This window comes from Myotis daubentonii, chromosome 6 (genome assembly GCF_963259705.1).
Source record: "Myotis daubentonii chromosome 6, mMyoDau2.1, whole genome shotgun sequence".
NCBI classification, from domain to species: Eukaryota; Metazoa; Chordata; class Mammalia; order Chiroptera; family Vespertilionidae; genus Myotis; species Myotis daubentonii.
Genome location: NC_081845.1, coordinates 8,540,201 through 8,555,946, shown reverse-complemented (window position 1 = coordinate 8,555,946; position 15,746 = coordinate 8,540,201). Strand labels below are relative to the sequence as shown.

At 43.3% G+C, this 15,746-nt stretch overlaps 1 protein-coding gene across 3 annotated transcripts in view; it reads right to left on the bottom strand.

Moving 5' to 3' along the window:
- Positions 1–15,746, bottom strand: part of SYNE1 (spectrin repeat containing nuclear envelope protein 1) — a 392,090-nt gene that overhangs the window by 103,801 nt on the left and 272,543 nt on the right. For 2 of the 3 annotated variants that reach the window (XM_059700015.1, XM_059700013.1), the window contains 7 exons: positions 14,861–15,052; positions 8,229–8,360; positions 6,893–7,002; positions 5,170–5,326; positions 3,933–4,064; positions 3,585–3,740; positions 3,242–3,451 (listed from right to left, as the gene is read on the bottom strand). In XM_059700015.1, coding sequence (XP_059555998.1) covers positions 3,242–3,451; positions 3,585–3,740; positions 3,933–4,064; positions 5,170–5,326; positions 6,893–7,002; positions 8,229–8,360; positions 14,861–15,052 — 1,089 coding nt within the window. Of the gene's footprint in view, positions 1–3,241; positions 3,452–3,584; positions 3,741–3,932; positions 4,065–5,169; positions 5,327–6,892; positions 7,003–8,228; positions 8,361–14,860; positions 15,053–15,746 lie in introns of those variants that run through there. The other variant, XM_059700014.1, reaches the window with a different exon arrangement.

Here is a 15,746-nt window from a genome sequence, read left to right as displayed (position 1 = left end):
TAGTTTCAAAGAATGTGCACAAGCTTATAAAAAGCCATCCAGAAGTTTAGAAAAGAACTATTTTCATGATGACCAAAGACATATTAAGAGAAAACACCAAAAGACCTTAGCCATGTCTTTTGTCCACAGACATTATTCACTTAAAAGTCCAAATATGCCTTGGCTGGTAGCTCAGTTGGTTAGAGCAGCGTCCTGATAGTCATGGTTCTGGTTCAATCCTTCCCCACCCCTCTCTAGCCCCCTCCCTCAAAAAAAAAATCAATCAATAAAAAAGTTCAAGTACTTATATTGAGTTAGAGTTGTACAAAAATGAGATAACAGAATTTTGGTATTCAATTCTAAAGGAAATAATAAACTGGAACAAAGCAGGAATGATAAAATGTTTAATCCTGCCCTTCCCCTCCCCCCAAATCAGCAAATTCCTTATTGGTCGGCAAATGTGTCTGATGGGCTGGGTGTCCGTCACAGGGTGAAGTTTGATCACATCCTCTTCACTGGGGGCAAGTGCCCGTCACCAAGATGAAAAATTCTGGCCATCTCACCAGGAGAAGGACAATCACAGCAAGGAAGAAAAATCAACTTTCAGGCTGTGTGGGAGCATCACCACACAAAATGTCAGGCAGCCCTAGCCGGTTTGGCTCAGTGGATAGAGCGTTGGCCTGCAGGGTCCCAGGTTTGATTCTGGTCAAGGGCACATGCCTGAGTTGTGGGCTTGATCCCCAGTAGGGGGCGTGCAGGAGTCAGCCGATCAATGATTCTCTCTCATCATTGATTTTTCTATCTCTCTCCCTCTCCCTCCCTCTGTGAAATCAATAAAAATATATTCAAAAAAACAACTACAACAAAAAAAACAAAATATCAGACTAAAGAGCAAAATCGTGAGTGAATTGTGCAGTAATTTTTTTTTTAAAGCAATGAACAAGAGAATTAGAAAGCATATGATTCTAAAAGGCAACAGCTGTCGCTAACTCAAACCCAAACCAATCTGCAAGCCTAGTTGCAGACTAAATAGGAAAATGTAATAACAGCACTGGAGAAATGTTGCTAGAAACAAGGGTTTTGTTTATGAGATATGATATTGTTTGCATTACCACAAAACCCTATGAGGCAGTTAGTAGGGTGTGATTTAAGAGTTGCGGACATGAAGGCTCTGAGAGGCAGCTAAGGTTATAGAGCAGTAGGTAACAAAGCCAGAATTTGAACTCGGGGGGACTGGCTTTGGAGACTTTGTTCTTTATTTCTTTTTAAAAAAATATATTTTTATTGATTTCAGAGGGGAAGGGAGAGGGGGAGAGAGATAGAAACATCAATGATGAGAAAGAATTATTGATCAGCTGCCTCCTACACACCCAACACTGGGGATCGAGCCCAAACCTAGGCATGTGCCCTGACTGGGAATCGAAAAGTGACCTCCTGGTTCATAAGTCAATGCACAACCACTGAGCCATGCTGGCCGGGCCGGAGACGGTTTTATTATTTTTTTAAATATATTTTATTGATTTCACAAAGGAAGGGAGAGAGAGAGTTAGAAACATCAATGAGAGAGACACATTGATTGGCTGACTCTTGCACGCCCCCTACTAGGGATGGAGTCCGCAACCCTGGCATGTGCCCTGACAGAGGAATTGAATCCTCTTGGTCCTTGGGGCGAAGCTCAATCCACTGAGCCACACCAGCTGGGCTGGAGACTTTGTCCTTAATTTTTGCTCTTTTGACTTTGCAAAATGAATATTAGAACAATGCTTAGCTACTAGAGATGTTGGGAAGATTAAAGACAAGAATACATGTGAAAATATTTTGTGAATAAAAAAAATGATACACAAATGTTTGTGGTAATTTTACTTTGTAGTTTTAAGAATGTAAATTACCTGAAGGCAGTGGTAATTTGTCCCTCTAGAACAGTGGTTCTCAACCTTCCTAATGCCACGACTCTTTAATACAGTTCCTCATGTTGTGGTGACCCCCAATTTCATTGTTACAAATTGAACATAATTAAAGCATAGTGATTAATCACAAAAATAATATGTAATTATATATGTGTTTTCCGATGGTCTTAGGTGACCCCTGTGAAAGGGTCGTTCGAGCCCCAAAGGGGTCGCGACCCACAGGTTGAGAACCGCTGGTCTAGAATGATGAAGCATGTCAAACTCGCAGCCGGTGGGCCGCATGCCTCAATTAAGTGAGGCATGCGGCCCACTGGCTGTGAGTTTGACATGCTTGCTCTAGATATATACACAGAAAATTCCTTGTGTCTTGGCTAATGCTGCATTTATTTAACATTTTACAGTATTTTTTTAAATCAAAACTTTTACATAAAACTCTTGGCCCTAATCACAGATATCCATTTTGTAAAACTTGTATGTCTGTTAAAAACAAAAGTCAGTTAAAACTTACGAATTCCCAAAGGTGACTTTTTATTAGGAATGAAAATCAACATTAAACGGTTATCAGCTACTTTTGCATTTGCTGCAATTTATGGTCATAGGAAAAGTTTCATAAGCACACAGTTATTCCGTTGGAACAGTCTCCCGTCTGGGCTAAAAGGCAGTCAGCCTGAGCAGCGAGGACTGGGAAGTAATGCAATATGTTTGAGCGCAGGTGGAACTAATTAGGCCACAGTCACTTGCAAGGGGCCTGGGTATTGGGTCCGGGCTTCGCTCTGTATTACAGCCCTGCCTGCATGTTGTTTTGGTTATATGTTTTAAACACTACTATTATCAACTGGAAATTGTAATTATACTGTGCCATAAATATGACTTTTATTGGTTGAGTTTAAATTCCTATTCAGCCCTTAGTGTAGTTAGCTGGTTTTCTCAAGTTCCATTTCTGGGAGAATAAAAGTCAGTTTTCTAATACGAGTTCAAGCCCCTAGTTCGGCGGTTCTCAACCTGTGGGTCGCAATCAATGAAAATACATCCTGTATATCAGATATTTACATTACGATTCATAACAGTAGCAAAATTACAGTTACTAAGCAACGTAAATAATTTTATGGTTGGGGGTCGCCACAACATGAGGAGCTGTATTAAAGGGTCGCGGCATTAGGAAGGTTGAGAACCACTGCCCTAGTTTTTCTGTGATGTTCTTGCTCCTCATTGTTCATTTGAAGAAAAAAATAGGTCTAGGTATATCATACCTCAGTCAGACATGCTGTTTATGGCCCCCTCCCTGGCTTCTGCTTAGAGCGAACTAATAGCTCTTTGCATGGAGGATGGGCCAACAACTCTTGGCAATGTCTTACCTGGAAATTTAGTATTTGCTGAAGTCTTTCCTTCATCTGATGACATCGTTGATTTACTACTGAGTCTAACAAGGACAACCTCCCCAAAAGACACCCCAACGTGTCTTCAATCACATCGCGGTTATCACTGTTCTCCGGAAATGCTTGGGAAAACAAGTTCTTGTTCTTATCCATCTCTTCAGACATTTCCTTAATATCTTTGGCAAGAGTCTAGGGTTGATCAAAAAGAAGACCATTTGAGTGTTTAGACCCAGGAATCTACATACAAATCAGGTCTTTACCCCCTAGGAAGTCAAGTGCTGTGTAATGCCATATACTCACAGGCATAGGCTGGCAAACTTACCTCTTGGTTGAAGAGGCAAGTCTCGGTGTCTTCTGGTGTGAGGGCTGTGGCAAAAAGTAAACGTTCTTCAACATCATCCAGCCACGTAGAGGTCGCCGAGACGCCATCATATAACTTCTGCTCCAAGTGAATGTTCTGCCTCTTTGTCCCTCCGCCCTGGAAAAAAGAAGTGGAAGAAGGAATTCATTACAGCGTTTTGAGAAATCAAAGAAAATTACCAGGATGAGTCTTTGGAGTTTAGGGTCATTCAGAGCTATTCACTAGGGTTGGGTCTCAAGAGTTCATGCCCAGGGGTGGGAAACCTGACGAAGACCAAGACCCATGAGCAAACTCAGAGCGCAGCCTTACCTGGGATGACACCTCCTCAAAGGCCTGGTTCAACCCATCGAGCAAGGACGTCACTGCTGATTTATCGTGGGCCGGCCCGTCTCCTTTGTACAGGGGCACGCCAGCCAGGAGCCGGTTTGGCCTGCTGAAAAGCTGCAGACAAACAGGGGTGGCTTACATAAGAGCACTGTGTCCAGGTTCCTCAGATCCAAGGGGAAGGCCTAGAGTTTACTCCGTTCATGCCACTGCCGCGGAACGGCCCCTGTGAGTGCTAGCCCAGGACACAGGACTGGTTTCCATTGTCGAAAGCCTGCTGGCCACAGCTGTGGTGAGCACCGCAGGCTTGCCTGGGTTCTAGCCTCACTCACTAGCTCTCCAAGGTGTCCATTCCTCTGACTCTCTGGCTTCTGCTTGGAGCGAACTAATAGCTATTTCTTTGGAACCTTCTGTTGCTATCTTCAGTTCCATTGGGTGTGGCTTGCTTGACGGGGTCAAGTCCAACATCACTCAGCACCTACCCATCTTGCAAACCAGCCTGCACCTGGGTTACAGGAGCAACTCCAGCTGACCACTGGCTCCCCTTGCCTTTTAGAACCACCGAGGTCCCAATAGTGCTGTGGTTCTCAACCTTCTGGCCCTTTAAATACAGTTCCTCATGTTGTGACCCAACCATAAAATTATTTTCATTGCTACTTCATAACTGTCATGTTGCTACTGTTATGAATCGTCATGTAAATATCTGATATGCAGGAGGGTCTTAGGCGACCCCTGTGAAAGGGTCGTTCGACCGCCAAAGGGGTCGTGACCCACAGGTTGAGAACCTCTGCAACAGTGTCTCATTAAGGTCTTATGAAACTATTAAATACTAGAAATAGCGAGGAAAAATAAGGTGACAGTTTAGTTCCAGACTTTTGGAATTTCTTTTATCCTAGACATAGATGCATCCCTAATTTACATCCCTAATTTTCAAAGTCGTACAAAAGGGGGAGACACAATGTAATGATTTATGCTAATGAGTAATCAGATATGGATTATCTCTGAGGAAAGGTGGTGCCTAGAAATCAAATTGTCACATATAAACATGTCATGGCTAGGGCAAATGTGAAATGGGCTTGTTAGGAAACGTGTAGGAAGAATCATTTGCTCCCTGCCTTATTTTGCATGGGCAATGAAAACACAGAGGACTGCACAGTTACACTGTCTCAGCCACCGGGGCCTCTTCTGCGAGAGTGAGTACGTAAGAGAGGACGTGCGGTACCACTTGCTCTTGTTCCTGCGCCAGGGCGTCCCGCAGCAGCCTCTGCTTGGCACTGACTTCCTGCTGGAGGCTCTCCCACTTCACCCGCATCTGGCCTTCCGCAGGGGCCTGCTCTCCTTCCACCCCCAACTCCTGGGATGACACAGCAGGTTTTTCACTATTAGAAGAATAAACAATCCAAGTTTACAATGTGGGCAAAAAGGTGATCACTTATTGCGTGCGCGAGCTGTGGCCTCTAAAATTAGAACCAGAGTACTTTGGTTATTAGCTCACACTTAAAAAAAAAAAAAATTAAAATTTTTTAAAAATGTGAGACTAACCATAAACAAATATAGGATAATGCAACCAGGGCCACAGTGATAATTTAAAAATACGTTGAAAATAGCTCAGCATTAAAGATAAAAATAATTGTATTTTGGGGGATCAGAAAGTACATGGATTCGTATTCTTTGACAAATAGCCCACAAATTAATTAAAAAAACGTAAAAATGCTACTTGGTCTCTGCGAGTTTTTACCCCGAGTCCAAGGCCAGGTTTCAGGACGTGGATTAGGGTGCAGGACACGAGAGGAAGGCACCTGCGCCCCATCCTTCAGGACAGGCAGCAGTGTGCATCTGAGGATGACTGGCTCTTAGGGTGACACAGAGCTGAGTTTTTAAATCCCTGCACCAGACGCTGTACACCTGAAACTAGTATAATATTCAACGGCAACTAATTTACAAACATTAAAAATAAATGCACCCTAGCCCAGCTGGCATGGTTCAGTGCTTGGGGGTCCACTTAGGAACCAGGAGGTCACAGTTCGATTCCCGGTCAGGGCACGTGCCCGAGTTGCGGGCTAGATCCCCAGTGTGGGGTGTGCAGGAGGCAGCCAATCAATGATTCTCTTTCATCATTGATGTTTTTTATCTCTCTCTCTCTCCCTTCATCTCTGAAATCAATAAAAAAAAAAGTTTAAAAAAATAAATAAATGCAGGTTTGATTTGTGACAGTCACAGCTTTCACAACCCCTCTGCGAAGCATCGTCCCTTCTTATTCTCATTCCACAGAGGAGCAAACCAGGCCTCAGAGCTGAGTTACTTTTCCATGGTGACAGCAGTTGAACGAGAATAAAACCCAGACCTCACTCAAAACAGAGGGATCATTCCTCTCTACTTTCCTTCCCAACCCTCAGACTTAAGTCTTCAACTTGAACATTGTCCAACTTCCTTCATTTTTCTTCTAATACTTTACTCTTCTGTGTATAAGACTTTCCTTCTCCACTCTACAACAGGACACAAAGCTCAGTGAGCTTGCATGCAGCAATTATAGAAACAGATCCTCGAGAAAAAGCAACATCTTTCGTAGGCAGAATGAGGCTGAGGGAAGATAGGTTCTTACAGGGAAAATGTTTTGCAGCTAGATATTCAGAAAGAAACATAACTTTATAATGTTTATTTTATTTTCCCCCCTATTTGATTTTTAAAAAACAAACTGATGTATCTTCTCTGGACAGATATGCTGAGCATACTGGAAAGAAGACAAATCAGTTAGCCTTCACACTCCCTAGCTGTACTCATGCCGCACAATAAAATATTCAAAATGCAAGTAAACTATAAATCCTAAAGAGAAAAAAATGATTAAATTTTTGCAGGTGCTTAAAATAAAAGTTTGATTGAGATGCTTGCATTTCTTCAGATGTTATGGAATCAGTGACCAGAATAGAAAGCGTGTGGAAACCTACCCAGCACCACCAGAGGTCTCTGCCGCTGAGTGCTGGGTGAGGATTTCCTCTCCACGGCTGGCTACTGACCGGAGAAGGCTCTTCTGCTCTGCTAACTCCTGCTCCAACTCCTGCTCCAGGAAAAGAACAAACAAACACAGCTTGTGATTTCATGAGCATCATCTACAATCATGGTTCTATGTCTACAACAGCCTCAGAGAACGCGTGCATACATGTTTAAGTTTGCACGTTGCATAAAAGGTGTGGTGGAGGGAAAGGCTCACACATCTCTCCAAACTACTCTACAGCAGTCATGGCTTTGATAAAACAGACCTGAAAAATCTTGGAGGGGGAAAAAAAAAAATCAATGGAAAATTAACATTTTGCTGGGCAATGGTGCCCTCAAGTGGTACAACATGAACTTTCAATTTTCAAAATGAATACTGCCTTTTTCCCAGCTGAGACCCGTCCTTGAGAGCAGCTGTTCTTTAATTCCCCGCTTACTTGATAAGTTTGTTTATCAGTGAATTCAGTTTTACTTTTTCATATTTAGTGATAAATGCCTTTGCTCTTTGAAAAAATAATTTAATATGCCCGATTCATAAAGTTAAGGTATCAATGAGGAATCATTCTTATTCATCAAAGCTCATTATTTTTACTAGGCAATAATTTGCAATCCAACTTTGTAATGGTATCTACTTGAAAGTAGAAAATAAATTACATTTATTTAAAAAGTATGTAACTCAGACTTTCACCAATTCTCAGAGGCCTTCCTGAGGTTTTTATTATATAAAATAGCCTGAAATTGGGGCAAGTCTGAAAATAGAGCAGATAATCTCGATAAGGCAGATTTTCATTGTTACATTATTTGTAAAGCTTTTCTTAAAAGAATAGACTTTAAAATGACCAAGCACAAAAATAGAAAATAAGAAAACAAATAAACAAACAAAACCACAGAAAAATGGCCAAGCATTCCCGTGGCCACGAGGAAATATGCTGAACCATTTAGCCGGGGCTCTGCGAAGAGCAGACAAAGGCGCATTCTGTCTTTAGAACACAAGAAACTTGTTCTTCTAAGCCAGTGGTTCTCAACCTTCTGGCCCTTTAAATACAGCTCCTCATGTTGTGACCCAACCATAAAATTATTTCCATTGCTACTTCATACCTGTAATGTTGCTACTGTTATGAATCGTCATGTAAATATCTGATATGCAGGAGGGTCTTAGGCGACCCCTGTGAAAGGGTCCTTCGACCGCCAAAGGGGTCGCGACCCACAGGTTGAGAACCGCTGTAAGCGTTTCTCTCTGGGGAGTGTTGGCACACTTGCAGGCTAGGGAGAGGTTAGGAAATGCTTTACTTTTTGTTGCTGGAGACTGCTCTGTCGCTGGAGGGCCCATGTGGAGCGAGCTTGGGCCAGCCAGTCCTGGACACCGGGCCTCTGGGTGGCAGCTGGGTCACCATCGCTATCCTCCTTCTCTTGCGCTGCTCCCTGTTTTAATGAGACAGAAATCAAGAGTCATCCACACACAGGAAAACCCTGACCAGGGCGGAGTGGCAGCTGCTTCAGTGTGGTCTCAATAATACCATTTAGATGGGAAATCATATTTTTTTAAAAATGGCCCTAGCTGGTTTGGCTCATTGGAAAGAGTGCCAGCCTGCGGACTGAAGGGCCCCAGGTTCAATTCTGGCCAAGGGCACATGCCTGGGTTGTGGGCTCGATCCCCAGTGTGGGGCGTGAAAGAGGCAGCCAATCAATGATTCTCTCTCATCATTGATGTTTCCATCTCTTTCTCCCTTCCACTCTGAAATCAATAAAAATAAAACAATGGTAACACAAAACCCATCAAACTTATGGCATTTGTAGGAGGAAGAACAATAAACAGACGATTATACTCAGACATATTTGAGGGCAATACTGCCTATTTAGAAGCTGGACTTTTTAGCTGACTGATGTGGTCACCAGACATTATTCCACAATATTTTCCAGAAGAACATAGTAATTCTAGATCTCATTTCCTCTACTCACACCACCAGGACCAGACCCCACTGCCATTCGCCGCCACCACTGGCTTCGACGAAGGAGAGATTCAGCCCTAGCTGGTTTGGTTCAGTGGGCTGCAGACTGAAAGGTCCCAGGTTCGATTCTGGTCAAGGGCACATGCCCAGGTTGTGGGCTCAATACCCCGTGGGGGACATGCAGGAGGCAGCCGATCAATGATTCTCTCTCATCATTGATGTTTCTATCTCTCTCTTCCTCTCCCTTTCCCTCTGAAATCAATAAAAATATATATTAAAAAAATTAAAAATAAATAAATAAATAAGGAGAAAAACTAACGTAATTCTGTATTATCTGGTAGGAATGTATCCTTCCTGCTTGCTTGTTCTGACGGGATTTGCAAGGCCCTAACGCACTCATATCAGAATGGGATTCATTCCTACTGAGAGATTTTTCTACTCACCTATGAGTATATGTCAGAGGATAAATTGCACAATTTGAATATAGCTCATTCACTAAGTACTTCCTAAGTACCTACTGTGTGTCAACCACTGTTCCAGGCATTGGGGATATTTTTTTTCAAGAAGGAGCCAGACAGGGGCCTACTGGGGAGACAAACAATAAGCAAGCAAGAGAAGGTAAGAGCTACAGAGGACAGGAAAGCAGATGATGGACAGAGCGAAGGGGAAAGGTTTCCGAGGCTGCTCCGCGCAGGCATCCTCAGAGACAGTTACACGGAGCCAGAACCATGGCAAAGGCAGGGGGAGGGCCCGGCAGGCCCTGGGACCAGCAGAGCACAGGCAGGGGAAGGAAGAGGCTTGGCATCTCAGAGAGAGTAGCGCAGTGAAGGGCCCAGTGTGTTTGGAGCAGGGTGGGGGCGGGGAGGGCAGAGACTTTATAGGTCATTTCATAGAGGAGTGGGCCTGCTGTCTAGTCCTGAGCAGCCGCTGCTGTCCTTTGGTTCTTTGCTGACTTTGGTCACAGAATGGGATCCAGCCACCAAGCCGGCTCATCCGCCTGAGTGCCCACAAAGCCACTTAGCTCCTCTTATTTTCAGAATTTCACTATTGTGAATGGGGGAAAAGGGATTCTGGAAAGTTACCTCACAGGGTGTTTTGATCATAAATTCCTACCTGGGCCATTCAGGGTGGGAAGCCACTCCCCAGGCATACCTTTGCCTTAGGCAAGCCCTGCCATTGTCTCTGCGCATTTAGGTTAACACACCTGTGGACCAATCCCTGCCCCCTCGAGAGAGCACATAATCTGTTCACTATCCTGTAACCCAGTCCCCGCCTTGCTTTTCCCACCTCCAGGTCATCTTTCTTCTTTCCCCTCCTTCATTTCAAACGCATAAACAAAGCTTATTCTCCTGAGCTTTTGAGATCTTGCTCCCCCTATATGTTGTCAGTTTGGCTCAAATAAACTCATAAAAATTCTCTGCATATTTGGACGTTTCTTACATAGACACTATGACAGGGAAATAGGCGGTGTCTTTATCCTTCTATTCATTAAAATCCCATTATCAAAGTTGCTATCAGTGCCTGAAGTGAAATAAACTGAAGGAAACAAGGAAACAGTGAAACCTACAGGGAATGTTACCCATAATCTCTTCCCAGATTCCGAGCCACCTGAGCTCACAGCACTTTCCTTTAAGATGGTCCAGCTGCACAGCCAGAGAATGTGGTGCAGACAGAACAAGGCCACCGCTCTAAAATACGCCATCTCCACGTTGCAGGGCCTTCGGAATGCGTGCTCAGTGACACCCCGCTGAGAATATTCCCACTCCTGCAGGAAAGCCTCCCACAGAAAAACTGTGAGCTTCCTGAAGGTGGGGGTGTGGGCTGAACGGACACTCCTCCAGGACTAACGCCCAGGCATTTCCACATGAAGCAGATGCTCTCCATCTGAGAACACACCACTGACCCAGAATTAGCTCTGAGAGACCCGGGACCTCCCGGCAAGGATGAGGCAGCAGGTCAACAGGGACCCAGAGAGGACGACCCCAAAGGAGTCAGTGTAGGAGGCTGACCGCTGTCCCCAATCAGAGCCACAAACAGAGGTCAAGGCCATGACCTGCTGTCTCTCTTGGGTGGGGTCCTGTCACCGCCCCCTGCTCTGCTCTTAGAAAAGTTCGTATTCAGAGCTGAAGACGCACATGATAACGTCTCCGTTCCCCACCCCATCCTTCTAACACAGGTCAGGCCTGTCCGACTGAGAGCTGTCCTTTCAAAGCCCTCGTGCCAAATGTGCGCCTAGAAAAAGGACAGCAGCAACGTCGGGTCTAAGGACAGTGCCGTCACTGCCCAAGCACACACACACACACACACACACACACACACACACACGTTCAGACTGTAAGACCGGCTAGACAGCCAGTCATATCTGATGAACTGAAGCCACAGCTTTAGAGAAAAGGGAACTAGGCAACCTGAGGGGCGGATGCCTCATCTGTATTTTCTAGGTGGTTAGGTTGGTTTTCCAGTTAGTTTTTCTCTGACCGATTTAGTCATTTTGAAACATAACCCTTGGACCACAGGAAGCAAAAGAAAGGATGGAGAATCCGGCTGGGATTGCATTCCTTCCCCTGGGATTTCATTCCTGGGATGAGAAGGCAGGGACAGAAGGGATAAGGTAACAGCAGTCACCATCTCTGGGGTCTGGTAGCAGTTTTCCCTCTTAGCTAGGGACTAGGAAGTAAATGACTTCGGTCCCCAGAGTCCCCCGTGGGCGGAGCTACCTAGCTGTTTATTTTGGAAATACTAGAACAGTAACTGCTTTTGCCAGGAACATTCCTTGGAAGATTAGCGAGGACTGGAGAATGCTAAACATTAAATAAAACATTTCTTTATAAAGCATTTAATTATTTATATAGGGCTAACTCACTGCTCCCTGGGGGGATAATAGCGTGTGAAATGACCTAAGCTTCTTGTAAAAGAAAAGATCACGTAATTCAGGAGCTATTATCATATGCCAGTAAGTCTGTGTCCCTTCACACAGAGAAAGAACCCATGGGGGAGGGGGAGCTAAAGAGGTTGGTTATTCATTGATACAAACAGAAGTCCAACTAGTTCGAGAGAATGGCCTTACCAGAGATGGCCACTTTATAAATACGTAGCTCTGAGAAATGAGGTGCTTAAGGCCCCAGGTGAGTTAGGAAGCTGTCCCAGTCCTCCTGACTCTCGCCAAACCCAACTGAAGGGTCCAACTTCACTAACATCTACATTCGACGGAAGATGTCTTTCCGCCAACAGCCCTTAGTGAATCTCAAATCAATTCTGAACTTTCTACACGAAGGGGAACAATCCTCTTCATGGCAACAATAATACACACAGCGCTTTTTTTAGTCCTACAACTGGAAAAATAATCTCTTCAAAAAGGTCTAATTATTTTTTAAAAAACAAGCCATCAAAATCTTACATGCTGGAAACTCATTAGATGAAAGATGGTAAAATGTATAAGTATTTTAAAAATGAACAATGACTAATTTCAAGACAGTCAAGTAGTTTGCACAACAGTATCCCCAGGATAGCTTACACCTGCAGGCTGCATCAGGCCATGACTCAATGCGGCACGCGCAGCCCAGCCCAGACTAGTCTAGCCTTCGAGCACTCAGGAGGGCCTTTCCTCACAAAGAATGCGTTTTGCAGACTGTTAACTATTGTTATTCATTATTATAATCACTGTGATTTGAGTGCCTAGTATGAATATGACCTGCCTTAACATAATATCCTCAGGATATTTTAAAGTTAAATATTATTATCCCCATTTTACAGATGAGAAAACTGATCTGTAAGAAAGGGAAGTTCAAGGATCTCGCCCAGGTCTCTGGTGAATACCTGGTGGGACCAAGCTGAGGGGGGACGTTAGAACAGCAGAACCACCTCTGCCACCTGGATATGCTTTATTTGGCACACACATTATTTTTAAATTTTAGAATTAAGTTTTTCGAATTGGAAGATTTTAGATATAAATCCTCATTTCCTTTCTCGGGAAGACCTAGCAATGCTGACTGTAAGTTCCTGTGTGCTGAGAGCTGGAGCCGACAGCTGCTCCTCAGATGCTTGCCAAGGTCCTGGCTGGAGAGTTCACATTCCCTCCCCAGCCCCGAGGCCCTGGGATGTGTGCTCCTTTAATCCCGATTCGCCCATGGACCAATCCGCTGTCCCTTCCATTCCTGCCTGCCTCAGGGGTCAGGGCCCAGCTGGAGCTTCATAAATGAGCTATCCCAGAGAAGAAACCATTGCTTCTAATAGTTTTCTAATGATTAGGTTTGATGTTTTCAATCATATAATCATGCCATTAACAGAGAACTGAAGATAGGTAGGTTAGTCTGAAAAAATCATTACACTGAGAAAAGGAGCAATCACAGTGAATGGCCATTGAATTCCCACCATGACTTTTATGGCCCGTCCCCGGCCAGCACCTGCACTCAGGTATGGGTGTCCCCTTCCCTCTGATACTGGATCCTGTCCTCTCCCTCCTACACAAGTTGGTTCTTGCAATCGCACTTCTTTTTCATCAGGTTTTCCTCCCCTGAGTTACAGTGGAACCTCGTTTCTCGAACTTAATTCATTCCAAGAGGCTGTTCGAGAAGCGATTTGTTCGAAAACGGAATCATTTTTCCCCATTAGAAATAATATAAATTGAATCAATCCATTTCAGACCCCGAAATGATTCTGATTCAACCTTTCTTTTATACCTGTCTAATGTACTGTTTAATATATAAATAAACACTTATTTTCTTAAATTTATTGAACCACTCCCTACTAGCCTTGAAGGAATTTTTCAGATATCACTGCCTTGAGAATGCTATCACCAGCTAATTGCTTTTCCTTTATCCAATCAATAACAATTTTCCTACCTATTCAATTGTCTGTGATTGCGGACAATAACAGTATGAAAGTTGCCTGGGGAGAAATCTGAGTAAAAGTGTTTTAGGGTTCTCTTATATGGATCTGGAGAGAGATTAAGATATAAACTTGGAATTTATTAGATATGCGTGGTAAAAAGTAGAGGGCAAAAAAGCAAAGGAAAGCTCTCAGACAGTTAAAACAAAGGTTAAAAGGGATAAAAATAATAGAGCAGAAAAAATAGAAAATAGAAAGTTGGGTGATATAAGTTTAAACATATCAGTAATCACAATAAATAAAAATGGACTAAACTACCCTTTAAAAATAATGGATTTTTCTGATTAAATATTTCAAACCAACAAAATATAGCTAAATGTTCTTTACAAGAAGCGAATCTACAACATAAGAACACAGAAAAGGTAAAATCAAAGGAAAGTTAAAATATAAACTAGGCAAATATTACCTACCAAAAGCTCTAGTAATATAAAACAAAAATCACTATAAAGGAATGTTAAGGTCACTACATGATAGTAAAAACGTTCAATTCACCTGGAATACATGACAAGCCTAAAGTTGTGGGTCCTAAATAAAAGTCTAGGTATATCTGGAAAGCAGAATGTAGGAGGCATAAAAGAAAAATGTGAAAATGTTATAGGATACCTTGATTTATGAACCACGTTTACATTTTTTTAAATTGTGTCTTTGCTAGATTTTGCTATTTCTTTCTTTTCCTGCACTGCAACCTTCAGGTCTACAGATTCAAACAGTCCTTATAAAACCTATTTGAAAATCTATGCCAAAGTTTGTGTAATGCAGGTAGGTACATAAGTATGTATCATTCCCCACCTTTCCCTTCCGTGGTTCTCAACCTTCCTGATGCCGCGACCCTTTAATACAGTTCCTCATGTCGTGGTGACCCCCAACCATAAAATTATTTTCGTTGCTACTTCATAACTGTCATGTTGTTACTGTTATGAATCGTAATGTACATAACTGATATGCTATATGTGTTTTCCGATGGTCGCGACCCACAGGTTGAGAACCGCTGCTTTATATGGATGGGCTCAGAAAAGGCATGCCAGCAAGGCACAGGGATCCGGCGGTCCTTGCAGCATCGCCTCGCTGTCGGGGCTGGAGCCTCACCTGGATGTTCAGCTGCTTGTCGTGCAGGGCTCTCTGAAGCTCCAGGAGACTCCCCTTGAGGGTTCTCAGCTTCACGGCCAGCTGCTCGGCCTCGTCCTTCGTGTGGGCCTTGCCCTCCAGCAGCAGGTTGTCATTGTGGACAGAGAGCTCCGACAGGGCCGCCACCTTCTGCTCTATTTCCACCAGCATGTTCTGGGAGCACAGAGATAAGGGTGAAACTCACACACCCTGCCGGCCTCTACAGAGACCATTTCCCGCAGCGAGAGGCAACACTTCCTTACGTCTTTCATCCAAAGAATACGTCTTCAGGGTTTTTTCCCCTAGGTTTCCTACAGCCTTGAACAGTATATACAGATTTTTAAAAATACCTTGAGCTTCTATGTTTTTCTCTTATTTAAGATTAGATATTATATAATAAAAATATTATTATAAGGAACTCCCTGTGCCAATCACTGAATTTCATTGAATCCGAAAAACAGCACATGGGAAGCCCACTTTAGATAGGCAACAAGATGAGGAGAAAAAGACCATTTTTATAGAAGGGACCCATGGAAGCAAAGTGCCCAGACCCCAAACGTCACAATGTGGCCCCAATTCTGTGTAATAGCCCCCCACTGTAATTATACACCTGGCTCAAATACTAGATTTAAATTGACTAAGGAAGTGTTATATATTTGTGTAATTCCATATGCTTCTAGATTCTAAAAATATTGCTAAAAGATGATTTTAGTACTTTGTAAAAAGTCCTGAAATATATTATTGGAATTATGGACTTTATGTATAATGATAAAAAATAGAGGTATCCGAAGGGAGTGGAGGGAGTAATGACAAACATATTTTGAAGTGCATGTGGCAATTTCAAATGCTAAAAGGAAATGCTAAAAAT